Source organism: Panulirus ornatus, chromosome 29 (assembly GCF_036320965.1).
Source record: "Panulirus ornatus isolate Po-2019 chromosome 29, ASM3632096v1, whole genome shotgun sequence".
In the NCBI taxonomy this organism is placed as follows: domain Eukaryota; kingdom Metazoa; phylum Arthropoda; class Malacostraca; order Decapoda; family Palinuridae; genus Panulirus; species Panulirus ornatus.
This window is the reverse complement of record NC_092252.1, coordinates 2270898-2298739: the sequence shown is the minus strand read 5'-3', so window position 1 is coordinate 2298739 and position 27842 is coordinate 2270898. Positions and strand designations below refer to the sequence as shown.

At 46.5% G+C, this 27842-nt stretch overlaps 1 protein-coding gene across 9 annotated transcripts in view; it reads right to left on the bottom strand.

Moving 5' to 3' along the window:
* LOC139758003 (uncharacterized) overlaps positions 1–14481 on the bottom strand; it is a 42242-nt gene extending 27761 nt beyond the window's left edge. For 7 of the 9 annotated variants that reach the window (XM_071678976.1, XM_071678978.1, XM_071678981.1 and 4 more), the window contains exons 1-4: positions 13275–14481; positions 9511–9583; positions 2020–2118; positions 1506–1739 (exon numbers count right to left, since the gene is read on the bottom strand). In XM_071678976.1, the coding sequence (XP_071535077.1) occupies positions 1506–1739; positions 2020–2118; positions 9511–9583; positions 13275–14347 (1479 nt within the window). In that variant the 5' untranslated portion in view covers positions 14348–14481. The remainder of the gene's footprint in view (positions 1–1505; positions 1740–2019; positions 2119–9510; positions 9584–13274) is intronic. The other 2 variants (XM_071678977.1, XM_071678980.1) reach the window with 1 other exon arrangement.
* Between the last annotated feature and the right edge of the window lie 13361 nt (positions 14482–27842).

The following is a 27842-nucleotide window of genomic DNA, read 5'->3' as shown; positions in this document are numbered from 1 at the left end:
ACTGTAAAGATTACCAAAACTAAACTATATAACACCCAGTATGTACAGAATCTTAAAGTGGTATTCTGACATTGTTGGACTGTTGGACTTCATTCACAATCATAATCGCAGTAACACATCCGCTTTTCCATAAAGGCCGATACTTTTTGTTTTTTCATATCATTGGCACTATTACAAGACACTGGGTACTCATTTCTCATTACTCATTTCAGGAGAGTTATAATGCAAGAAAATCTTTGAAAAATTTGCTGGAATATTCATAACTGCAAAGGTTTTGTTTGCAAATTATGCTGGTGGATCTTTTTTGCAAAATTTCATAAACAGAGCATCCATAAATAAGGGGATGAGTGTAACATATACATAAGAGTGGGAAGCATAACATAAAGCAACCTTTATCTACCAAGAACAGCATCTCAAAGAAACATTGCAAAAGAAAGTTAAAAAAAAGAGGAAGCAAGAAGTAAACTGAAATAACTAAAATCTGTTAAGAAGAAAAATGTAGGAAAATGAAAATATCCACAGCTATGGATTTTACTGCTGAAGTGTTTATACTGTATCTACAAGATATCATGAATAACTGTTAACCTTTGTACATTTAGTGACTGACTTTTTGTTGTCAATGTTGCTGTAGAAGACTTAAAGAGTGCAATAAACATGCTGCATATACTTCAATGGCTCTAGACAAGTGAGAAAGAGCAAAGGTTGATGGAAGGAAAGTGAAAAATCAAGACCTCAGTGCATATTCTTCACATATGTATCATAATACTGAAGTCAGCGTATCACTAACGCTATGATATGAAGCGGCAACAAATTAAGTGTACGGTTTACAGAATGGTTATCCTCTACCTACATCATGTATAGTACATCATTTTCTACATTCAAAGGAAGGTTGTGCAGGCAGAATTATCTCCACATATTTCTGTTACTAATTATCTTCCCAATCAAGAGCTAAAAACCAAAAAATATAATTCTTTGAAAGTTGTTCATGCTGATTTGGTTATTACCAAGTGAAGCAGTTGCCATCTGCTTGCACTATGATTTGAGAATTTCTTTAAAGAATAAAGGTCACCTTGCAAGTACTGTATACACAAAGGTGATGTGTAAAAAGAGCTGGCGAAGACGTCAGAGATGGGAAACTGTAAAGGATACAAACATTTATATGGGACATTTCTCAAGACAACACAGAAATGCAGAATGTCAGTGACCACCATGTAGGCTATATCATGAAAATGGTCTTGTACCTTTTCAAATAAATATCTGTTTCTTACATGCACAATACTAAAATATTCTTATTCAAAGTGAAAAGGGAATGAAAGGAAAGTTATCAAATATGTGGAAAGATGGATAATGTTATCCTCCACAGGATATGAGGAGAGATCAGCTCTAGAATGTGCCTCAAATAAAAGGCTGAGATACAATTACTACATATCTATGAGAAGAAAACAAGGTTAAGACTATGAGGACACCTACAAGCAAAACTAACATACATTCTATATTTCACTTGCCTGGGGTCCCTGACTTGCCTTAATTGCGGTCTGCATTAAGACCGTCGTAGCATAATTAACACCCTTGGTACCCAGCTGTATGACAGTGGAGTAGCCTTGCTGTTTAGCCTGAGCAATGCAGTTATCAATATCATCTTCTCGTCGGGTCAGCCATGGGTGTACAAACTTGCGGTACAAAATGGATGACCCGCGTGTGGCTGGAGACAACAGCCATAGCACCACTAAGATCTTGAGCTGCGAATGGACAGAACCATTTGTATTTCATGATTAATACAGAGTGAAACCAATTTTCATTTTCTATTCATCATATTACAAATACAATGTACAATACAGTACCTTCAGTCTTCCAGCTACAGTATATGCTAATTACTACACACCGATCAAAAGTGATAAAATCCGGAGAAATCATTGGAGTCTAGCACTGGTGCTGTACACTGCATACACAGCAATAGCAGCACACACTCATGTACTAATTCTAGGAAAATGTATTATACAAAAATTTATATCTACCTACCTCGTAATAGAATGGGAACCAGAAACTTAGAAAGAGATCGGTTAGTGTTTCGAAGCATGTGAAGAAAGCAAACACAATCCAGTACATCATCCATTTTACCTGTGAAAGAAAATATCAATAAACTTAATTAATGTGTAGACATTAAATGTTAACCAAACTACAATCTACAATAAAAGTCTTCTAACGCACCCATAGATATTCGTACTGAACAATCAAAACACCAAGGAAAGGTAAATCCTTTTTTTCCTTTGACTAAATTCATCTGTACTTACACTGTATTAGAACAACTTCCATAAATCTATCTCACTTCTACACTTACATAAATATAACCTACTTAATAGATTTTATGTTTAGCTTCAATTTCTACGTCTATTTGATGTCTTTTACATCTAAAACATTTAAAAACCTTCTGTTATGTAACCTACACAAAACAGTAACCAAAGCTTTACATCAATTATACTCTAGGTCACGCATAGATGTATTAGGGAAGGAAATTTTTAGCATAACTCTTAGTCGGGTCTGACTACATTGTCTTGGATCCCTGTGCGAGAAGAAAGCTGAACTGCGTTAAGACGCCATATGATACCGAGCTCTTACACTGTTTTTGAGAAGGTAATAACATAATATGCCTCTACTTAAGTCTGTAATAATCCTTGACGTTCGTGTTCAACGTGGATCCCTTAATGGTCCTGGGTACGCTCTGTGACTCCATCCCCCAAACTTCCATAATAGTGTGAGCACAAAAATAGGTTGATTATAATCCACTTATTCCATCGATCGCAGAAATTCTGGCAGTGAAGCTCCCACCTGATGAGTGACTTCAAAAACTGTAATAATGAAACAAAAGCGCAGTCCACTCCAGAAAGGTCATCTGAGGTTACTGTCAGCGGTGTAGTTTTTCTTCAATACGTAATATCACGACCGCTGTTATTCCCTATTTGTAGCGAACTGCAGCAAGGAAAATCTACAGCTGCCAATACTGTACCTGTAATCCATTCCTACTGTTATACCCAACACTCTAGCGTCAGTCATTTCAAGCATAATGAACCTTATTACGACATAAATATTAACTGTACTGTGATATTTATATGTTTTGTGTAAAATGAAGTCACTCATAAATAGTGAGTAATTATTTGCAGTAAGAACCAAACTGCTCTCTCCTTTCCACCACTCCTACCCTTCCCTGACGAGGCTCACCAAACGATCTGCTCCACATGCGCACCACCAATTTACTCGTAAGAAAACTCCCTCCCATCATGACCAACAGCTGCATGCGATTCAGGTCATTTCGCCAGCATATTAGCCAGACTGGTTTAGGGTAGCAGACTGAGGATGTGCTTAATCTAGGTTAGTTTAAATCGGACAATCATTTGCTTGTGTTAGGTAAGTTGTTTGGCAGACAGGACCTATGAGATGCTACCCGCAGTGACCGATTAGGATACAGTGGCACCAGCGATATAAATCTCACCACTTTGCCCGGTTACCCAAAGGCAAAATGCTCGAATAAAACTGCAACTCTATTACAATTAAAAGTTTGAAGTTCTGAGCTAAAAAAGAAACTGCTAAATTTCAAAAACTCAGTGAAAGTCCAAAAACACAGAGTAGAAATCTCTTAATAAATCAATCAACAAGTTAATAAGCGTACATTTTTTTTTTTTTTTGTCAATGAACATGACGGAGACGCACAGCAGTTGTTGGTGGGTTGTAAGGCGTCGATACAAGGACACTGAGAACAAAGAGCAGTGTTTGGGACGTTCAAATACCTTCCACGATTTTCCGTCTAAGAACTTGGAATCATAACATGTAAATATTCCTAAGTACATAAGCCAATAATCGGTCACCAAAATTCTTCCAGAATATACAGACCTACTAAGTACTCCTCCGGAATACTAAGTCTTTCAACATGTTGAAAATATTCCTCTAGAAATGAACAAAGAAACATGACATGGCAAGCTCTTATAACATAAGGTCTAATTTTAAGACAAATACCTCCAGATTACACCGGAAGATTACTCGAGAGTAAATTCCATTTTCTGTTTTCCTCTACGAATACATTTATGGTTCATCAACACACAACCAGGCTCTGCAGAAGGGTGGCCTGATCCACCTGCACTCCCACTTTTGCAATAATTCCACAATTTCTCTGGGCTTGCAACACAATCTTTAACTGTCTTCAAGGCCTGGAAGACAAAAATTCGTTATCCATAAACGTCTGGATCATTTATATTTTCTGACGCCAGACACGTTATTTCTCCTTAAGGCTTTAGAAGACTAATTCTGATTTTATTGTTAATTCTGAAATTATTTTCTTTCCAGGTTAACACCAGCATTCCTTCCATATTAGAAACGGGAACATACAAGTGCGGTTCTCAGTTGTTATAGGGTATAAACAGTCTTGTTCTTGCTAGAGAAGGCGAACATGGTGGTATGAAGGCGGGAGGTCATGGCTATACACTAATGGTATACCGAATGGACGCAAAACAGCACGGAGCCAGCATCCTTTCTACACCAGTACTATCTATTGCTTCTGTCCTAATTTTGTGGTAGCACAAAAAAATAACTAACTATACATTCTATCATGATTTGTCGATGATATGTCTTAAAAAAAGTGGCCACGATTAGAGGAAAAGGATCCGACACAAGATCAAGAGTGCGTCAAGAGTGTGTGGGTTAGTGTGTGAGTGTGTGCCAGCGAAGGATCCTACGCCAGAAGTGCGACAGGAGCATATGGGATATTGTGGTGTAGGAGACACCCTAGAGCAGGTCTAAGAGTGAGGCAGTGTGACGTCGGGAGACTAGGAGTATGAGTGTGGGGCTGGGGGATCCCCTCACCACCAATAATGACCATAATGACAACATACCAGGTCAGTGAATCACCTGATCTCTCCCCCCTCAGCTGTTACACCCCCCTTCCCCTCCCCAAGGTCTCCTTTCCTCCCCATCACCACCCACACAACACAAACACACAACACTACCACCCACGCAACTAACCCAATGCACTAACTACACACTCTAGGCAACACAACCACCCACACATTTCATCCAATACACCCCACCCCACCCTTAACACCTGCTCTAATACAGCACACGCTCTAAGACCTTAACACCACCACTAACATACCTTACCAGACACACTCACCACACATTATTACGGTACACCCACAGGCGAGGAGCCTGACTGATATTAGCACATCAAAACACAGATGATTTTCTTTGTTGACGAGATGTTTAGGAGGTGCACCCGACCTGCAGCCTCCAGCCTACCTACCCAGTGATCCTCCAGGGCACGACGGTACGACCCTCGAGCACGACCGTCCGACACTTAACCACTACGTTACGACTCGAACACCAAGGTACGACCCTTGAGTATTATGAAGGCCTGACCTATGACCTGCCCTTAGGGGAAGCGTCAAAGGCCTGTACACCACGGACAGGTGCGGCACCCTGTAAACCCCATGTATAGCAGCAGCCAGTTCACCCAGAACCAGACCTCTATATCCATTCGCTATCTCCACACTTTGAACTCCGCCACGTGCCTGGCGCCAGCTTCAGGGCCTGATAGTTCAAAGCTGACACATTAGTTGACCAAAAAAAAAAAGACGTCCACTCTTTCAGGAAACTAAAAAGAAAAAAAAAAAAAAAATCCCTACATTGGCGATGTACAATTTTTAGCGAGGCTAAAATAGATCTTTTTGGAAAGTTAAATTGAGATGAACAGTTCCCCTCTGGCGTAAATTCAAAGGGATTTTAGGATACTTTTTTCCCATGTTGGAATCTCCGGCTGTAACAGGGCAAGGGAAGATATCACCAGTGGGAAATATAATCTAGAAAACATTTACCAGAAAGATTCAGCTCTAATAACAAAAAAAAAATAAAATTCTAAATTCTATTGATGTCTCGTGTTTTGCAGATAAACAATATCAAACAAGTGTACGCAAAAATGAATTTGTTTTGCTGAAAAATTTATGAATGAATGTCCTAATAATAATAATAATAATAATGATAATAATAATAGTAATAGGCTATTTCAGATCATGCTAAATAAACAAACGACACGGGTGGGAATCAAAATAATTTGTCTATTGAAGTTCCTGAAGTTCCTCTGTTGCACCAGATACTGCCTGCCATACTGAATAGAAATCTTACTTTTCTCGGCAGCTGTTTCCCGTGTGTGTCACCAGGTATCTTTCCACGTGCCGCGTCGCACGCGTTACCATGCGGCACGTCGTAGAAGCCCTTGCATAACACGTCGGGTTGCAGTTACGCAACGCGTCGCAGATGTTGTTTCGTAACACGTGGATTTGGTCGTTACGTGGAACGTCGTACACACTGGTATACGTGAAGTTGTCCGACATGCGGAGACGTAACGGGTCCAATGCCGTTACTACGTAACACCCGGGTTATGATGCCGTCAACGTCAAGTTACGCACACGTCGCGAAGGTTGTGAGGGGGAACACTTTGACGCTTCTCTGGAAGCATGTCTTCCACACCGGCATTTGGAATTCAACTTCATCGTGGATAAAACACCTTCAATGTCCTTCAACGAATCATTCATAACTACAAAGTAACAATCACAACACTACTACACAAGCAGGTACGATACACTTCTGGCCACGCAAGATGGTGACAAACCACGACACAAGATCGTCATGGCCGACACACCGACTTGAATTCTTTTTAAATTCCAATTCTAAACATACGTTTGCCATCTGCCTGTTGAACTAAGAACGAGCAGAAGGCTTTTAAAATTCTTTTTTTTCCTCCTCTGCCAATGCCAGGTCTCCCGAGCTTCATGACAATGATGACATTTCAGCTTGTGTGTATTATGAAGGAATTTATAGTCCGGATGTCATACATCCCCTCCCAGGTCCTGCTCCCGGGGCGTTCCTCACTGAGGACATTCCCTTTAGGCTCACCTGACTGTGGGAGTGGAGGGAGGGAGTGAGGGAGGGAGGGAATGGGGGAGTGTGGGTGTGTCTGCCACAAGAGGCAGGAGTGGCTGGGAGTGGCGGTGGGGCCGCACCCCAGGCTAACACCTCCTCTACCCACAGTAACTGCACTAACTGCTACAATTGGCCCAAGTGAACACTTCAGGCTGAACACACCGTTCTAGATATCTACGTACAAACCACATCTGTACGACGAGACTGTAAATATGCTCAGCAAACACAGCTTCACACACACGCACACACATCCACACGTACATATTTACATATTTAATATTAGAATTCAAAGGGCATATTAAGAAGACAGCTCTATCGAGTCCACCAAAGAAAAAAATACAGTGAAGATGAAAACGATCGATAGAACTGATCAATTTACACCAATGAGGCAGATCTACATACAGCTGAGTCATGTGGTCACCATATAAACAGACGTAAATAAACGTCAACTGAGAGAATTCTGAAGGACTTCACGAGCAAGAAAAATTGAGGGAATGGAACACATGAACTATCATGAGCGGCTGAAGGACCTTGAACTTTACGGCACAGGAAAAAAAGAAAGATACATAGTTCTCCAAGCATGACAACAAACTGAGGGAATGAAAGACCACATTGCTGGCTTCTACGACTCTCAACAAAGGAAGAAACAGAGTTATCAAGTCTGCAAGAGTACCACTGAAAATACCAAATAAATATCACACATGTATAAGATCCCTTCAAAGACGATGGAAAGACTACGTAATACACAACAAGATAATTAAGAAACATCTCACAGAAACAGTCAAAACATAACTTCACGCACATGGTTGACTTTATCGCAGATGGAGCAAGAAACATGAATCAATTACTGAATAAGGAGGGTGGCAGACAGAAGCAGTGTTCTTCATCAAGAACTCTTTGCGGGAAACCTACCCTGAGACAGCTGTAAGGCATCAACACTCGTCAACTCATTAAAATTCTTGTCACCACAAAAGTACAAAAAAAAAAAAAAAGGCCTTGAGTTTACCTCTCTTCCTTCCCAGATCAAAATCTTTACCTAGGACGCTATTCAGCACTGTAGGCAGCACAGGTCCCAGACGTCCATCACTATGGCTAAAGACTTCATGAGTTCAAGAGCAGTGGCTAGTTTTCGGGATGGTGTAGGCGAAGGAGACAGTGAATGTCACCAGCTTTCAGAGATTCAAAAATCTTCTTGATGTACATAAAGTACAAGAGACTGGGCTCCACAAACGTAAAAACTATGTCCCTGCACTACTCAGCTACGTGATTAATCACACACATACACACACACCATCAGTAAGCCAACGCTTTACGTGTCAAACACCGTTAATCTAGTGTGGTTACCAGTGAAAGTGGCACACAGCCCCTGGCAAACATGTATTCCAAACAGTAACATCCGGGAAGGCAAGTAATACCTACAACCGCACCTGATGGACGACCAGTAAGTTATCATAACTACTACAAGAGGAGGAAAGAGGAGAGCTGCAACACTGACAGAGCAACAATGCTGCTGTCAACTCCTCCAGACGCTAATATTAGCTGCTCGCAACAAACAAAAATAAAACAAGCCCGTTCTCTCCTCCCTGTGATTTTCTTAGTCCTCGCACCTTAATGTTGGGACCAGCTGCAGTAGATGCAATCTGATCCATCAGGCTGTTGTGCCTGGCCATCGGCAGGTCGTCATATCATCGACAGTCTACCTACAACATAAACCCACCTTCCTTCCCCTCGCCCAATATCTAAATCCACCTGGATCTCGGATAATCAAGTTAATTATCTCAAACAGTAACTTTACAGGCGTTTGTACATACAGAGGAGAGCCAGCGGCAGAACCAGTAACCTGGGCTTGGGAGAGCCAGTCTCTCAATCAATAATTCCCGGAATGTAAGTAAGTCGACTACTGAACATCAGACATTTAAAACACCCAAGTTCAGTAACAGGAACTTCTGCAGTATTGATTTAAAGAGCCAGCCACAGCTGATGGTGCGTCTCACACCTTCCTCCCCTGCCGACACACACGGGGGTCGGCACTGTCTTAGTGGACAGTCAGGACGCTCTTACCCACCGACAGATGGCATCACACTCTCGGATATCCATAATAAAACTGACACTGATTCATACATGCTTCCAGGCCAGGTGCTGTATGAACAAATATCCCCCCCCCCGCTATTTTTTCAAATCTTTCCCTCTCATTAAAACCCACTTCACATATTTCAATCCAGACTTGCCTTCGATGCGACTGGAAACTCCTACATATGAAAAAAAAAGTTAAATAAATCATCCAAGATCAGGAGATTCGTCTTCAGCCAGCTTATATAGAAACCCCGTGACTGGTGGCCCACTTGACACATTCAGCCAACACACACACACACACCCTGAGCGCCCCTACGCCCTCTATACATGTAGCCACAATGACTCTATGACCACCCATAACCACCCCACACAGGCAGTTAACCATATGAAGGTTCTTACACAAGTACAGCTTTGTACAGTCTTTTAGTCACAGTGTTGCCGCAGACGACAAACGTTTCAGTAGGGGATACTTACGTATTCTTTAACGTTTTTGGTCTTCACAGCCTTGTAGGAGTAGTAGGCCGGGAACAATGTCCCAAACACTAATCTGAAAATGACAAAGAACCTCTATCAGTCATAACATAATGGGGATCAAATCCTAAGGCTAGACATAAAAAATGGGAATAAGCAAATCTTTCCTGTAACTTTAAACGTTTTGATGAGATAAACTGGCCAGAAGATAATAAGGATCTTCGTGAGGAATCCATCAGAAATAGGTTAGTATCCGCTGTTTGTGTCAACACAATGAGTTAAGCATATGAACATTATATAAATGTAATACATATAAGGTTAATGACATGTATATATGTTAGACAGGGGTTCAAAGTGTAGTTACAAACGTTTGTTATTCAGATCAGAACGACACAAAATATTCATTTATTCAATACATAATTACTACAGGAACAAATGATATGGTAGAGTCCTGGTGTTACCCATGACCTTTCTCAAGACATCCACAGGTAAGGACTGTGCTACTTCCAGCAGCAGGATAATGAACACTCCTTTAAAGTGAATAGTTCTTTGACGACACTACTCCAATGATTCAGCTTCTCAAAGGTGACTCTCGGCGTAACCTCTTGCAGGTGGAGCCCGGTAACACTCCACAATATATATATATAAACACAGTGATCCCTGTAGACTACAAAAGATGTCTTAGAGGAATACATTTGAATGTAGTACCTTAGCCATTAACACAACCTTCTGAAGAGAACAGAAAAACATACGGATCATATGAGCGTTAAGGAATGCCAGATGAAGAGTGGGAGGGCGTCGCCAGGATTACCAGGTGGCATGTGAGGAGTGTGTTTATGGACCACAGGCTGGTGGGTTGTCAACAGGGAGGGCTATCCACCCAGGCTCTCAACGGGGAGAGCACCCACTAAGGACGTCAACGGGGAGGGGTACAGGTCATCTTACAACACCTTAACACATCAACAGAGTGATTTTCATACACCCTCCCTCTGTCAGGACGGGTAACCACGTGGGCTGCGGGAGGGAGGGAGGAAAAGGGAGAAAGATGGTGTAAGACAACAGGTGAGTGAAGGTGATGATGATGATGATGATGACCCAGAAGGTGAGGCTGCTCAGCAGTCTGACGTGACCGTGTGGGGATGACGCATCATCAGTCACAATGATCACATGGGAAACATGGATGATAGTGTGGTCGCGTGGGCTAGAGGTCATTGCTAACCCAACGGAACGGTCGAGAAAATGGGCATGATATTGGTCAGTTGGGTCAAGCAAGATCTCAGGAGCAGAATGATCCGGGAGGAACCACCAGAGAGAGAGAGGGAGGCAGCGTCCGCACGCAAGCAGAGATAGTGAGAGGAAACAAGTTACTACTTGTGTCTAGTGGACGTGTCGAGAGTACATAAGGTCGTGGCCGGCTTACCAAGCACTGCGTGGCCTCCGGTGCTCTGCTGTCAACCCGTAATCCACTGCAGGAGGCAGTACCAGGCACAGCACCACCACCCACACCTATATTTACCGCCCACTAATGGACCCTCTGCACGTACGCTGCCTTCGTCTGACCGTCCAACGCGTGACTGACAGTGAGGAGGTCACGTACTGCCCCTGATCGTTGAGGCACACTGCACCCCCATCATCTGCCACTATCCGACTATTAACATGACCTTACCACGCACTGGAGCGGCACACCTGAGATTCGGCGTCCACCAGTCCTATCTACGGAGGGTTCCTACTCATACAACCCCTATGGAGTAGCGTCTCATTCTATTTTCAATACCAAGTTTTTTTCCCTCGCTTTTGTTTACGTGTTGGCGGAGTGTAAAGTTGTGTGGTGATGGAGGGAGCGGAGGAGAGCCCTCCCGCTGGCTCCAGCACTGACACGGGGGTCAGGATCTACCGGTGCCATGCTCTCAATATGCCGGAGGGAAGGAGTGCTGGTCGACACACGTGCTTCAATATACCGCTCACGCTCATTTCAACAACAGCTACCGGACTTGTGTGGCGGATTCACCAGGTGATCCGAGACCCGTATAACACTGGCATAAAAACTAAGCCGCTTATGAAATGTTCGAACGGGTTTGCTTGCATCTGTCGTGAATTTCATTTAGAATTATTCATTTTGAAAATATTTTTGCAATAGTTTTTTTTTGTTTTTACAAATGACAATACATTGTTGTGCATCTTTCTACTTTTCCTATTAATACTCTACTTTAACAACAACATACATCACCTAATGATGAATTATTCACATTAGCGCCATCATATTAAAAAAAAAATGTCAAATTTATTTGTATGGATAAATCATTGTCTTTTCTCCCCTAGCACAACCTTCCATGGAACACGAGTTCCTACGAGGGAGAGAGATGAATCACTCTCTGTCTCTCGGACTCTGGAGATGAGAGATGTAATACGAGGTGGCACTACTGGTCGAGACCAACTGAACACGGGCTGGTATAAATAAGAGTGTGAAGTACTTATGCAACCCAGTCTCTGTTCTGCAGGGAGGGTGCCAAAAGACGTGCCACGGGAGCCCCGGGCACTCACGCCTGATGGCACTCGAGTGGGTGATTAGGAAGCATCTGGGCACCTCCTCCACTCCTTCCTCGTTCATCCTTACACTCGTGCAGACGAGCGCACACCTCCCCGGTGGCTGTCACATCTGCAGCCGCACACAGTGAGTGTCTCAGCTGGGCCAGTCTCTGTGCTAACTCTGGTCTATACGTCTGGCACATAACGACCCACGATCAAAATAGTCCATGCTTTGGATTTACGAGGTCTGTGACCACGTCATTCACCAACCTCTCTCCGACGCTGCATCCCTCACACACACTACGGCTGAGCCTTCCGCTCAATCCTGACACTACATGTAACACCATTGTCTCAAGAGGAAACTTATGATGCACGAGGATTGAGTAATCATCATATAAATCTAAACAGAACAATCGTAAGCGAATATACATTTAATATCGCAGCGATCTAAAGTCCTCAAAACAGTAAATCTTACAATATCAATCTTATAGTAGCTACCAAACACAACGGGCGGCAACGCTTAGCTCAACACGCCTCTTGTATTCTATATTCTCAACTATCAGTATGTAGAACCTCCAGCAGCCAGGGGGGACACTGTATGCTTCTTAGGTATTTGTAGACATAACTCTTATTGGTGGAAAAGTTATGGGAGGAAGAGTAGGCAAAGATAAGAAGAGAAATGTATAGCTTTACTGCTCGAGACCTGGAGGCATCATAACGGTCAATCCTCGTGTGGCCTGGACTGCATGCAGACACTATAGGAAGCAGCAGCCAGTCGCGTGCCATGGGTCCAAGTCTTTCTGGCTGGGACACACGCACACTCCTCACCACAGTGGCCACAAGAACAGTATCAGATCCTAGCCAGGCGTGAACAAGGAGTCAATCATTTACACTTGAATCATCCGACTCGGAGAGAAAGGGACGTTGGCCAGCACATGTCACACTCACAAGACACATCTCAAACCTTTGGTTCTGGTCATCATTACACAGAGGACGTGAGCCGCAACACAGTTTCTAGCAAGAGTATCATCCCTCACTCAACATACTTTCACAAACATCACAAACGACTCACTACGGTGATTAATAACGGTGCAACACACAAATCTTAGTGGCAAGATGCAGGTCCACGAGGCAAACCACACTGGTTAATAATATCCAAGGCACAACCAAACTGGGTAGATATTAGCCTGGCTGGTTGGGTGGCTGGCTGGTAGGTGGGTAGGTTAGTGAGGGCAGAGTACCTGAAGACGGTGTACAGGATGGTTGAGGTGTTTGGCACGACGAGGGCGGCTACCACCACTACCGCCGTCAGGTTGGTGAGTGTCACGCGTAGCCTGAAGCGGGACGACACCAGCAGGTCCTCGTACAGGTGCGCTACCGTCACTACGGAGTCAGTCCGATGGAGCGATGGTCGCGGGATCTGTTCGTACTCCTCGTAGTCTGACGCTCCGACCTCTTCCTCGCTGAGGTGGTCGAGGGGCGGAGGCACGGCGAGACCCGGGGCTCGCTGGTGCCGCCGAAGGGGCCGCAGCACCGCTGGCGCAGACACCGAGTGCATGAGAGATGTACTTCCGCCCCGCCTCGCAACCAACTCCCTGCTGCCACTCATCGCAGCCTCCTCCTCTGGCCCTCCCTCCATCGGCGGCCCGTTGAGCGACTCCTCCAGGTTCCCGTAGAATTCGTAGATGTTCTCATCATCTACCACGTCATCGTTCCTGACGGAGTTTGTCACTTCCGCAGGGCTGGTGGCCGCCTGTGTCACTACCATCGGCTGCTGGACGGGACTCAGTAGCTGCTGGGCTGGGCTGGCCATCACCTGCGTCAACACCTGAGATGAGGGCATGACCTGTGCGGGTGCGGTCATGATCTGTGAGGCAGAGGTGACATTCTGTGCGGCACCGGTCATGACCTGTATGGGGGAGGTCATAACAAGCTGTGTCTGTGGGCTCAAAGTCTTGGCGGGTGCCTGCATGGGAGAGGCTATCACCAGCTGCGGCTGGGAAGTAGTGGTCACTTCCTGAGGGGCTTGTGGGGTCACGACTTGTAGTGGAGATGTCATGACCAGGTGGGATGGGGAGGTCATGACCTGCCCCCCAGCGAGGAGAGGTCTCCTGGGGGTAGGCTGAGTCTGGAACACAAAATGTTCTTCGTAAGAGTCGGACTGGCAGGAGGGGTCCGAGTCCGACTCGTCGTCTATGAGGCGAATCATACGACTGGTGAAGTTCTTAGCCGCTAATTGTGACGCAGCCGATCGCTGAGGCGCAGGGGGAGCTGCCCCCTCACTACCACCTGCCGCCGCTCGAGGAGGAGACATAGGACGAGAGAGGAAGGTGGATCGTGTGGGGCTCACGATCTGCGAGTCAGCCGGGGACTGTTCACTGGCGTCAGGAAGGCTGGTCTTGGGAGTGGCACCCACAGGTGAGGGCTGGACGGCTTCACAGACGATCTTGGTGATCCTGTGGGTTGGTTCAGCTGGTGGGTTGGTCACTGGCTCACCGGAGGGTGAGACGGATGGGGCCTCTTGGTGCACGTTGACAGAAGCCACAGTCGTGCTGGGCACAGATGTATTACAGGGTACGGTTGGGCTGAGCTCACCTTGCTGAGCTCGGCACAGCGGTTGTGCTGGGTGTGGACGTCATAGTCACAGGCGCTGTGCTAGGTAAGCCTACTGGCGAGACGCTGGGCACGGGCGTCGTTGGGGGCGGCGGCCTGGAGGGCGGCTGAGGCGCCGGCCGCTTCGGGGTCAACCGTCGAAATGATTCTTTGGCATGAGGGGACCTGGGCAGGAGCTTGTGTGTCCTGGGGGAGTGAGGGAGAGGCGGCTCCTGCCGGCACTTCCCTGCTGGTGGCGGGCCACTCTCCTCAGCGGAGAGAACGGAGCAGCAGTCTGAGAACGACTCCTCGTCCGCGTCACTGTCGGTAACACTGGCAAGAGAGTCCATCGTGACCCAGACCGTCGTGGCCCTCACAACACACTACAAGTGACGTCACTGAGGTGTTTACAACGTCATGTGGCAGGGGAGGAGGAGGAGGAGGCTACGGAGGGTGATAAAGGAGGAGGAGGTGCCAGGGTGCGGCCCCGGGCAGCGTCACAGTGCCACTGGTGCCCAGAGAGCCCGCCCGCCAACACTCCCTCGACTCAAATAGCTCTACCGCCCTCTGGCATGTACGTGGCCCGCGCTCACAACACCAACACCTCACTTCTACAACTTATCACTCACTTGCTACTCGTGCGACCACGATAGTTCTGAGGGCTAAGGCCTCCATCACTCACCGCTAAACTGCAGGAGGGAGCGCCTCGCACAGGACAACATGGGAGACACAACAGACCATATATCTTGGCTGCAGGAGACGATCCGGCCTCACAAGTAGCCAGGCTCACATGGAAGCCGCACTTCCGCACAAGACGCCCCTGGCTACTGTCTTAATGCCACCCACCAACCACGCGACGCAAGTCAGTCCAGCTCTCCCCCTGCACTACCACAGGTGAACAGAAACACAGTAACTTCCTTTCTGAAAGTGACGTCATAAAAGCAACTCCATCACTCCAGAACCTTGAGCAAGATGACCTTCATATGACCCAAGGATCACCTAACTGTGGTTCAGAGGTTAAGGAGGTGAGCCACGTCAGTGAGCAGGTTGCGACACACTGAGGCTAACACAGATGAATCACTGATCACTATTCTAGCCCAACTATCCATCGAACTCTCAGGAAGCCTTACCCTATCTCAGGGTCCTGGCCAGACAGTTCCCAAGCTCTTGCCAACTGAGCCCCAAGACTCAAAAACACGAGACAGAGATGAATTTCTCAAAGTAGCCTAACGTTCGTCACAACATAAATTTCAGCGCAAACCATACAACAACTGAAGGTGAATGTCCGCCACACCATGTTGTCCGGATACAATGGCAGCAGCCGGTGCTGTTGACCAACCTGGCCTAAATCCATGGAGTGTAAAGGTGGTGGCGGCGGCATCTGGGAAATGCGAAACACCGTGCTAACTGTGCCTCCCTCTTGCGCTAAAATAAGTCAGCTTCGGTTATGTAACTTTGCGAGTAAAATAAACTTCAAGGTGGCGTCTTGCACCGCTGATCTAAATCATCCTTATCACTTTCTGATCAAATGGTATCTTATCTTCAGTATTCAAAAAAGTGATCTGGAGACATCTTCATCCGTTCACTGAGTACTAATAGTTCATCCCCTCCTAAAGTTATGGGGTTCTGGTACACATACACACCTTAAAACACGTGTACAAAATCTTCATCAGGCACTTCACCCGGTGACAATCCTCGACACACAACTAAGGACCACGAACACCCATGATGAACTAACACTGAGGAGACCGTCTCAGATCACACTTCACCATAGCTTAGAGAGAGAGAGAGAACTCTTACTCTCCCAGTCAAAGTAGGAAGTGTGCACTACATACTGACTGTACCTGACCTGTGTGTACACTACAGTACTCTCCCGGTCCACGAGCTTCAAACCTAACCACAACTCTAGTTTCCGACGTGGCGTCTAGAGCAACGCTGTCTGCTCTCCCATCCCCCAGCGTTGTTTACAAGAGGCAGCTCGTGGCATTCATGAAGACCCCAAGTTACTCGCTAATTCCCATGATACAGACCCTCATCGCGTTGCCAAACGCTGCTACCCTCCTTACATTACAACAAAACGCAATGCTAACGAAACCGCACCAAACAACTGGTACCTTCTGTTTTGTGTGAGTATTTGAGTCAGCCTCAAAAGAGTGGTTTACAGCAGCGTGTGAGTTAGTCGTTAGGTCTCATGCATTTGTTCTGCTTCAAACGTCCGCATCCCGTCCCAGGAGGTGCGTGTTACCGAGGACATACTTGGTCTAATGTTACACTAAAAGACAAGGAGGATGAGTGCATACCAAGCCAATGGAGGCTGCCTCCCGGCGCTGCCCTTGGGAGCAAAGCAAACCTTACGAGGGAATTCAAGTATCGGAGGGGCCCAGGTGGTGCAGGCAGCTGGGACACACACACACACACACACACACACACACACATTTCGCCTCTAATGCATGCCTGCATCTGATTGGCCAGCTCCTGACACTCTCAACAGGCCAATACCGAGGGCGCTTCTTTGACGGCTGCCCTAACAACAAGCAGACGTAGCTCAAATATTATAAAACTTTCTTTAAATTCTCGCTATAAATTCATACGAGTATAATGCTCCTACAAAAATCATCGAGTGGAATCCTCATGGTGTTTACGACGTTAGAACGAGAGCAAATGAAACCACAACACACCTCCAACGTTTTCATAACAAGATCCTAACCTTTAAACCCAGATCCTCACCAAAGAGAAGCTGCATACCCATCCACTGGGAGGAGAGCAAGTACACCCACCCATCATGTTAAGTCCTGGGGACACAGATGAAGAGTCCTACATCTTCAACGACCCTTTTCAAAGTCCTTTAAAGGAAGCGGTTACTGGCACGTCAGCTGTGGCCTGGGTCAAGACGTCGTCCACTTAACCAACACGGGGCCGTACTGCCTTGGGGGTATTTAATCTTGGTGAGGCCATTCATCACCACACTGAAGGGTGTCGGGGCTACGGGTACCAACCTGAATACTCTATGACTGATGCAGCTGATGGTGATGGCTGCCCCCTCTACACCAAGCTGACCACCGAGCAAGGATGGTGATGTGTAGTGGCGAGGCATGTGATGAAGGAAGTGGTGAAGGTAGATAATGAAGTAAGGGTGTAGGCAGGTGGTGATGGAAGCGCGGGAGGCAGGTGGTGATGGAAGAGGAGGAGGCAGGTGGTGATGGAAGCGGTGGAGGCAGGTGGTGAAGGAAGTATGGGTGGAAGAAGACACGTGGTTAGGGTAGCAGCAGGAGGGTAGAGGCCACCGTCCTGGGAAGATGTTCCTGCGTGTCTGGTCCGTGTGGTCTACGGCGCCGTTTGTGGCCACGGCCGTTCCCACACTGCCTCTACCGACTCACGCCAACCACGGCTGACACGCCGTCCTGTCGCCAACCACGGCCGACACACCAACCACGCGCCTCCAGTACCTTCATGACTACATACTGTATATACTGTATGGCTGTATCTCCTAATACGTAAGTGTGAACATCCACGAATGAGAACAAAGAACCTTTTTGTTTGTAACTCAAAACCTGATGGCACCTTGTTGTCGCCGGGAAGCCGATACTCGGTCCAGACTCCTCATGGACCAGCCTAAGGCAACATTCTATGTACGGATCCAAGTCCGAACTCCTTATGTACCAGTTCGGTTCGGGACTTCTTATGTACCAGTCCAAGCTCGGTCTCTGTAGGGGGGTCATGTGCTGCACACTTATCAATCAAAAGGTAAACTAGTAAACCATAGCGGAGGAGGCTGAAGGGGGCTCAGGAATAAACTATGGGGAGAGCTACGAGTGGCATGGGCTGGTCTGGGTGTGGTGTGTTGGGTTTGGCTGACACAGACCTCCACCCAACCCCGACCCCCTCCCCTGAGTCACTACCCTTATCCTCCAATCAAACTGTCGCACTTTATGATCAGTGTAGTCTGAGGGCCACGGGACGACCATTGAAGCACGACGGTGCGACCCTTAGGTTTGATGGCGTGATTCTAAAGGGATGAGTAAAAAGTAACGTCATACACACCCAAGGGTCGTGTGGTCGTGCTTATGGGGCGTGGGTTCTCCGTCAACGCATCTACCTCTTTATCATTAACATACTTTCCAATCCCCAGTATTTCTCTCTTTAAATAAGTGGCACCTTACATGTCCTGAAATGGGGAAAAACACCCACTGTCTCTTTCACATCACTTCATGGATAGCTCTTGAAATCTATCTCCAAGTTAGAAGCCTGAGTAGAAAATGGTCATCAATTTCCATCCCCTGGCAATACACACGAGGCTGGACCATGCAAGCTCTACCTCAACCCGACGTTTGACTATTTTCGATGGTGGATTGTTGGGCGTCTGCCTCTACGCGGGTACAGATGGGAGGAAATACTGGGACACTGGCAGCTCTATATATGTACATAATCCTCCTGAGGTACGCACGCGTACCTCAGAAGGACATCTTACAGTCAGTGTTTTATAAGTTACAACGTCTGACTTCCTGAAACTCTCAGAAACCCCCACACAGTCACAGGGCCTCCCAGTCGATACACAGTGAGAGGGTTCACCACCTCCCCATACACAAATGGGGTCTCCCAGTCAACATACACTGTGCCTGTGGGTCAGGTAGTCTCCTTTGGTGTAAGGCTTCAGAGTCACTATAATGTAAGATGTGGCTAAATGCAGCACCACAGGCAAAGATAAATACTTTCGGGCGTAACATGCATGTGAGGAAGATATTTATGGGTATATCTAACACATATCAAATGAAAACATATTCACTACCTTCCTTGTACCGTACTTATTCATCATAAGCTCTGCTTCAGGAGAGTGCAGATACAACGAGTACTTGACACTCTATCGCAAAGAAAAATCACTGAGGCAAGCATGGTCTTGCTAGCCTTAACACTCATCCGAAGAATGATGATTGGCAACAGCTAAAAACCCAACCTAGAAATTATCACCTTCACTGAGGACGTGGGAATGTGAGGGCACCGACTTGGGAGTACGCCATGGCAGTCCATCGAGGTCATCTGAATGTATACCATAGTATTATCTAAGTCATTAAGACAATCGCTCCCGTCTCCCGCACCGCAGTTACGTGTGGAAGGTAACAGACGATCTGATGGTTTAAGACCACGTCATCTGCTGGAAGAGAGTACACGGGTGTATATGGAAATGACAGATACCAGATGATGATCTGGTGGTTTATGACGATATTATCTGTTGGGGGACACACACACACAGTAACCTGTAATTTCGCAGTTTCAGTAGATTGAGACGGGATAATTAAGAGGAAGGCTCCTCCCCATCCACGACTATTGATGGAGACGGGAGAGTAAAGCAGAAGGCTCCTTCCAACCCACAACTATAGATATAAACAAGATAGCACAGCAGAAGGTACTTCATCACCCACCACTACCTCAGGCACATCAGCCTTCACGAACTCTGGAGCAACATCTTGAACAAGTAGTTATGGAGCGAATATAATGACACGTCAATTGTACCAACGATATTTGGAAACATATATAACAGTCACGAGTTTTTCCTGGGCTGAATCAAACAACCCCCGAGGGGAGCAGAGTCGCCCGCAAGTCTGAGTAGCTTAAAGCTGGTGACCTGGCTGGGTCAACGAAAAGAAAACACGTAAATCTACTTAGCACACCAGACAGGGTGGATCCTCTCCTCTCAAGCTTACGGTCTAAACCAACTTCTTCGTCATGGGTCTAATCAGACTGCCATACATGAACTGCTGTAACCATTCGTTTAGCTTTTCTATCTCTCAGTCAAACTACAGAGTATGCGAGCATGTATACGAGCCAAAAGACGTAAATATGACAAAAGAAGATGAATTTGTGTTTATATTCTAATGTAAACATGAAACCAAACCTTCTTGACATTCAAGTGGCACACTGGCGAGCTTACAGACCCACCATCATAGAGCTGCAAGCTCTACGTTCTACACACACACACACACGTTGTTAGTCACACTAAACTTTGTTCAACAATAACTCAGGCCCCAAGGGATTCAACACATGCACTGTCTATCATCAAGATCTATCTATCTATCACCAAGATTTACACTAAGCCACATCTTAATGTCACAGAGAAAAGAGACAGGACAGAATACATTCATCCTCGTCAAAAAAAAAAAAAAAGAATGTATAACCAATGGCAGAGCAAGTCAGGGGTCTTGGTTACCACAACATCATTCCCATAGTGTGGGACAACTAAAGGACTGGTTACCCAAGCTATACCTTACAGTGGGGGTACGTTAAAGGGGTTTATGTGATACATCAGCGCAGAGTATGGGCAATTTAAAGCCTTATTATCCACATGAACATTAAGGGCACGTTCGAGGGCATATTTACCAGAGCATTATCCCTTAAATGAATTAAGGCAATTCAAAGTCATGGGTACCAGAGCATTATCCCTTAACGAGGGCAATTTAAAGCCTGGGTTTCGTTAGCATTATCCCCTAATGAAGAGGATTTAAACCCTTGGTTACCACATCAGTGAACTTTAATGAAAGCAATCTAATGTCTTGGTTACCAAAGCATTATCCCCCCCAAACGATGCCTTGATTACGACAGCACAGGCCCACTTCAGCATGACGGTATCAAACACCGCCACACCACGAGCTAAAGAGAGTTAGCATCAGTAAACACCTCCAGACGTTACCAAAACAAGCTTCTTCACCTGGAGGTCATATTGACATATCTATCTGAACGGCACCTTGTTCCTCCCTCGAGGCTGGGTCATCCGAGGTGGGAGAGTGAGGGGGCAATGGGTCGTTCATCTAAGACGAATGTTCCTCAAATTACAGCGAGTGAGGGCTTCGGGTAAGACAGCCATGACGCATTGGGCAGAAGTAACTCCTGACGTCAGGTTTTCAAAGATGATGGGATGTTAAAGTCATCCCAGGGTTAGGGGTAGGTGGATAAGGTCTTGGGTCATCATGGACAGGGTCTCAAGGTCTGGTCATCAGGAGGGGAGGGAGGGGAAGACGAAAGTGGATAAGGTCTTGAATCATGAAGGTCAGGGTCCCCTTCGTCCAGCGCATCAGGGCATAAAGGTCATGGGGGGAAGAGGGAACCGAGATCAAATCCTCACAGATGATCGGCAACACCTTCATCTCCCCGGCCAATACTCCATGTATGGCCCAAATGTTTCAACCTGAGGTGCTGGACTCAGAAGGTCAAATCATTCAATATGGGTTAGCCAAAGAGGTCAGAGGCCATCATGAGGGGAAAGAGACTCCTAATGTATAAACCATCAGATACAGAGACTGGATGAGTAATCTGAGGATGTCACGGGTCATCATGGGAGAGGAGATTCCAGAGGAAAATCACCCGAATTAGGTGATGGTAGAGAAAGTAATGGGGTGAGCGCTGCGAGATGTGGTAGTGGCTGGTATGAATTGCCGATTTCAGAGGTCATGAGGCATTAAGGCCATCCGGTGTAAGGTCACGAGCAGATCTGGTGATCAGAGGTGGGGGTGAGCCGGTGGTGGGGTCCAGGGTCGGCCCACCATCCGGGGGATGTACACAACCAGCACACCGCCGTCGTTGAAGAAGACGGTGATGCGAAACTGGATTGAATTCGGGTGGGACATGTTGGCCGCCGCCACCACTGCAATCCACCAACAGAACGCCCCGCGAGAGCAATGACCTGTTCTTACAGCACCTTCTGGTGCAGAGAAGGATACAGATACTTCAGCCAAATGCAATTTATCATAAAAAAAAAAAAACCGCTATGGGAATATTCAGTATTGAGACGATACTTCTGAATGATCCTGAAGTAATTCACGATACACACGTCAACTGTTCATCCTTGAAGAGCTACATCATCGCCGTCGGCAGACAAGTATAAACCCTACAGCCCTCGCCTACAGTAACCCCTGTATCGTCAGGAACAAACCCACTACAGTATAAACATTACCACGGCAGCACCGCTTGTAGAAAAAAGAATACAAAGGATTTGTAACCACTCGGTAAGAAACAAGGGTTACTAGTACCTTGTGATCCTAGTGTCTGGTTCTCCCTTGTGCAACGGGAAGCCCGTACCTTCCCCCCCGTCTGTCTGTACAGCTGCACACGACACCCCACCTCAGCACATATGCGAATCTCCTGAGGGACAGGTAAGGGCAGCGGCACATCAAGTGGGCGGCGGCGACAACCCAAGGTACAAAAAAATATATGTTGACATAAAGCAGAGGGTGTGAGACACTAGAGTCCCCCAGGCTGAGGTATTGATCGAGTCAGGCGCTAACAGGACGTTGTCTGGACACTCGTCCGAGGCCTCCGGGAGCTAAGGACCTCTCCAGAAGAAGGTCAAGGGGTAGATGACACTCGGAGGGGCATCTTGAGAACTGCAGATGACTTGGGTGCGAGGACGGGACGCGCGGAAGTCCTCACGAAGAATGCAGGAGATGCAGACGACCTGGGAGGTGGAGAGTGTAAGGGGGTCTTCAGGGGCGCAATAATCTTCAGCGTGGCAGCAAGATATGCAGGCCTCGTCGTCCACAGGTGCCGCTAGACGTGCAATGGTCCCGGGCGAGACACGATGACCTGGTGTACGAGTCCTGAATATTGAATTGTCGTCTGCAGGGTAAGGAGAGTGCAAGGGGCACGCGACGAGGAGACGGATCCTCCACTGCTGTCTGTCACCTCCTGTCAACCATGAAGCAGGATCCTACCATGCTGTCACCTCCTGTCATCCATGACGGTCGGTTCTCCACACACACTGTCGGTCGTGAAGGTGGATCCTTCTATGTTGTCTAACAACTTCTGTCAACCACGGGAAAGGATCTTCCTCTTCTGTCCATCATCTGTCAACCATGACACAGGGGAAACACCACCAGTGTCCATTAGTTAACACACATGACAAATGGAAGGATTACAATTCATTAACACAGAACTATATATACACAGGTAAATAAGTAGTATCTTCTGTAAACAACTGTACATACGTAGGTACTGTAAATATATACATGTATATTCCTAAATACATAAACAAAAACACATCTTCCTATCTTTATTCATATAAAGCTACGTAAAAATTCATCAATATTACCTAGGATAATGAAGTACATAAAAGAGCAAGTCATGTACACTACTAACCACTACTAACCAAAGGATAGCAGCAACTACACACCAGTAACCAAGGGATAAACAATAATTTATACAACAACAACAACAACAACAACCAAAGGGCACAACAGCAACGATTCATGGAGCTTCTCACTGAACCTGTGACAACTGCTACAGCTTTTCAGACCAGAGATCGTCCCCAGCTGACGACTGACCCACAACCAACCAACCCAACAGGTAAACTCAGGTTATGATATATGGGAGAGGTTACACTTATACAGCCAGCCAGGGCGGCAGATATACGGGGATGTTTCAAAGGCAAATGGTCTGTTTTATACATCATGATCCTGGCTGAACATTAAAGTGATGAATAGCTACAGTAATGTGTTTGTGTGTGTGTGTGTGTGTGTGTGTGTGTGTGTGTGTGTGTGTGTGTGTGTGTGTGTGTGTGTGTGTGATTGGTATTTGTGTTACGGGAGAGAGTTTTACACTCGTGTTGCCCTGCCTCTTAACCTTGTATATATATATATCAAGTCTTTACTCTTATGTATGTATAAACACACACACACACACACACACACACAGGCTGGAGTGTGTGAGAACTCAACTGTATGTCCTAATAAAAAAAATGAAAGAATAAATCTCGGTGCGTACAGGCGTATGCATTTTTTTTTTTTACTATGAAAGAGAGATAAAAGCGAAACTGACTCACCCATGTATAAAATCAGAGACGTATACAACAGTGAATGCGAGACAAGGAGTCCTGGCTGACATACCCACACACACCCAAACCATGACTGGCTGACTGAGTCTCTTATCAACAACACATGGCCAAGTTCACACTTCAGCACTCGACTATTTTCTAAAAAGTAGGACGGAGGTTATGCAGTGACCCTTGTCATTTCTCTTCTTTTTTCTTTAATAAACCTTTAAGTTCATTGTATCAACATGAATGTATACATGTCTGTAGATATGCATGTGAGCGTGGAAGAGCTCTTATCCATGTGTATGTAAGCATGAATGTGTATGTTTAGACTGCCTTATGTATGCCTACACGTATGCCTACACGTATGTATGTATGTATGTATGTATGGCGTGTGCGTGTGTATGTGTGTTTGGACACTACAGACAAAACCTGACCCACCCCAAAAGCCAGACACATCTCCCACGTCCAGTCACCATGTCTTCACCACCCAGGAACCACCACATGGCAAACCCTGGCCACCCAGCCCACACTCAGGTGTGCACACCTCCAGCCTACCACGTCTGCCGCAGGGACGGCCGTCCGAGGGCGCCGCCCTAAATCTCCGGGATAGCCTCGTCCCACGACGGAAGTTCGTGTTCAGTAACCTAGATAATTACCAGCCCGTGACATGTGGCGATAATTCTGTTAACCGACTTAGTACTATGATGCGACCCTTAGGGCGCGCCACGGTGAAAATCCCTGAAGGGCGAGGGTACCACCTACGAACACGACGGTACGACCCTTGAGCCCTGCCCTCTGGGGTGACGGTACGACCCTTGGAACCACGGTACAGCCTTTGAACACGAGGGTACGACCCTTGGGGGCGACGGCAAAACACCTTCAGGGTCAGGGCAAGAGCCGGAGCACCGCGAGTCACCGGTCGTACCGCCATGATCAGGGGAACGTACCCACGTGTCGTCTCCATGGGTCGTGCCGTGGTGCTCAATGGCTGCTGGAAGGAACTACACTGTTTTCCTTCCTGGGTTCTTCCTGCCACTAATGCCGGCCAGAACCTTCACCTTTAACACATATCAACAGTGAGTTTACGTACACAGAACTTGTTTACTCTTTATGAATATCTAAGTATGAGCGACATACAGACATACGTTTGTGCACCTTTTCGATTTATGTGCTTCAAAGTTATCATATGTTCCCTTACTTTTCTAGCTACATATACGATTTTTCCCCTTATATTACTTAGGACACGTAATTACCTTTAACTCAATAAAATAATTCAAGGTTCCATTTAGTAATTTCTACCAGGCAGACCTGTTGGCTGGTAACATCACACACACACACACACACACACACACACACACACACACACACATCTCAAGGCTCTTATAACCCTAACAAGGAGACGAAGTGTTGCGGTAAATAGCGATGACTGGCGGCATGTATGTACGTCATACGTATGTTCAGCCCGGGGCTCGGGACACAACGTTATACAGCAGAATTTGAGAGCTGTGAAGGCGATCGAACAGCAGAACTGACGACAATCGAACAGCAGAACTTGAGAGTTAAGAAGCTGACCTTCGAGTAAACAGAATATGAGAGCTGTGAAGCAGACGTTCGAGCAGAAACAGCTGTAAGGTGCTAAGCATAAAGTGGCTTCCTGAGATCCCTTCTCTCAAAGCCAAAACATAAAGGAGTTAAAGAGAAAGGGAGAAGTGGGGAGAAAAGGAAAATGAATCGTGAGTGTCAGTGGAACAGCGACGGACATGTTAATGACACAGTCAACATAATGGAACCAGACAGAAGGGTCGTTACTCTCTGAAGGCTAGTTTTCGCCTCGAGGCCGACCACTCCTTGGATTTTCGAACCTCCCGAGACAGTACAGAGTTCAGGACCATAGTGAATGTTGGTCCACAAGATATGACACAAGGTTTACTGCAGACACATGATCGTGTCGAGACCTGAAGGTCCTACATACGTTGCCCAGCCAGTGAGGAGCTCCCACCGGGACCAGATTATCGGCCACCCACACCATCCTGGGACGCTGGGTAGGGATGTGCTGCGCCGTTCCTGCACCGTGGGGTAGACTGGGCGCTCATCCCCCTCACGACGCATGCAGACACAAGCAAGGTCGACTCTCCACTCTGTATTAATCAACTCTCCTTAGCACCCGCGGTAGAGTGCTCGCAACCTACTGCTGACTCTCATCCGGACCACTACCTCGACTTCGGCAAATGGTCTCTTTCCCCGATTCCGGTTAGTCATTATTCCTGGTGTCTTGAGTCGGTGGAGGGAGGACCGTGGCCACAGTCACACAGCTGGAGTGTGAGGTCAGTGTATGAGGTGCCAGAGCGGAGCCCGCCAGTCAGCTGAGCCTCTGTGTTGACCGTGTCAACACACACCCATGCCCCACCACACCTAAACACACTTACACTTAACCTGACTCCTCCGGGCTGGGGCAAACACACGCTTGCAGTCAAACTGGCGTGTAGGGGAGCGAGACAAAGGATGCACTTACTAATCTTCCCCCTGCCTTGGTCGTTGTTATGAAAAGCAAAGAAATATATACAAACACAGACGGGGTTCCCAGTCTGTGATATACAAACACGTTTTTGTGAAGCAACTGTGTAATTGTACAGCATAATGTACTTCCTGTAATGTCATCACATTTAACCCACTTCGGCCGTACATCACGTATACGTGTCTCTCTACGTTACAACACCACTCTGCATCGACTTCCGTTCGTGGTTAAAATGTGCTTCATTCGTGCAGCCAAGGGCGTTACCGGACACTGATCAATAAACCTTTATTCCACTGAGGTGGGGACGATCCACAGTCTGGCCGGGTCCCAGGGTATAGCGGGAATGTAGTACCTCTCTTGGTCATCCCTCACGATCAAGGTGATGTCTCCACCTCCCGTGTCCCTACAACCACACCAGCTGCTGCCTCAACACCCTCCCACCTCTCCTTGCTCACATTTCACAACTCATTTACACATTCTGAATCTTCTTACACGAGCCGCTGTAGAACACATACCAATTCTCGTCAGGTAACGATATAAAAAACAAACAAACCCAACATCAAATATAAGAGCTCAGGTCATCATCTATAACACAACCACGTATAAAATATAAAACCCACAATAATGTTATAAAAGACGAACCCGGTGTGAATAACACATAAGCCCCTCCAGACCAAACTGCTGGCTATCCTTCCTTGTTATCTTAAGCACAGCTGATCCAACCAAATATATCTTCACTTGGTCTACAGTGAAAGCGGTTATCCTGACTGACTGGCAGAGGCCCAGCCACGTACCCATCAACCCTACCCTCGCACAAATGCTCTGTCTGTGTAAACACGAAAAAAAATTACAAGAGGACAAATACAGCCATGCATAATTAGACAATTAAAGTACCCTGAAACA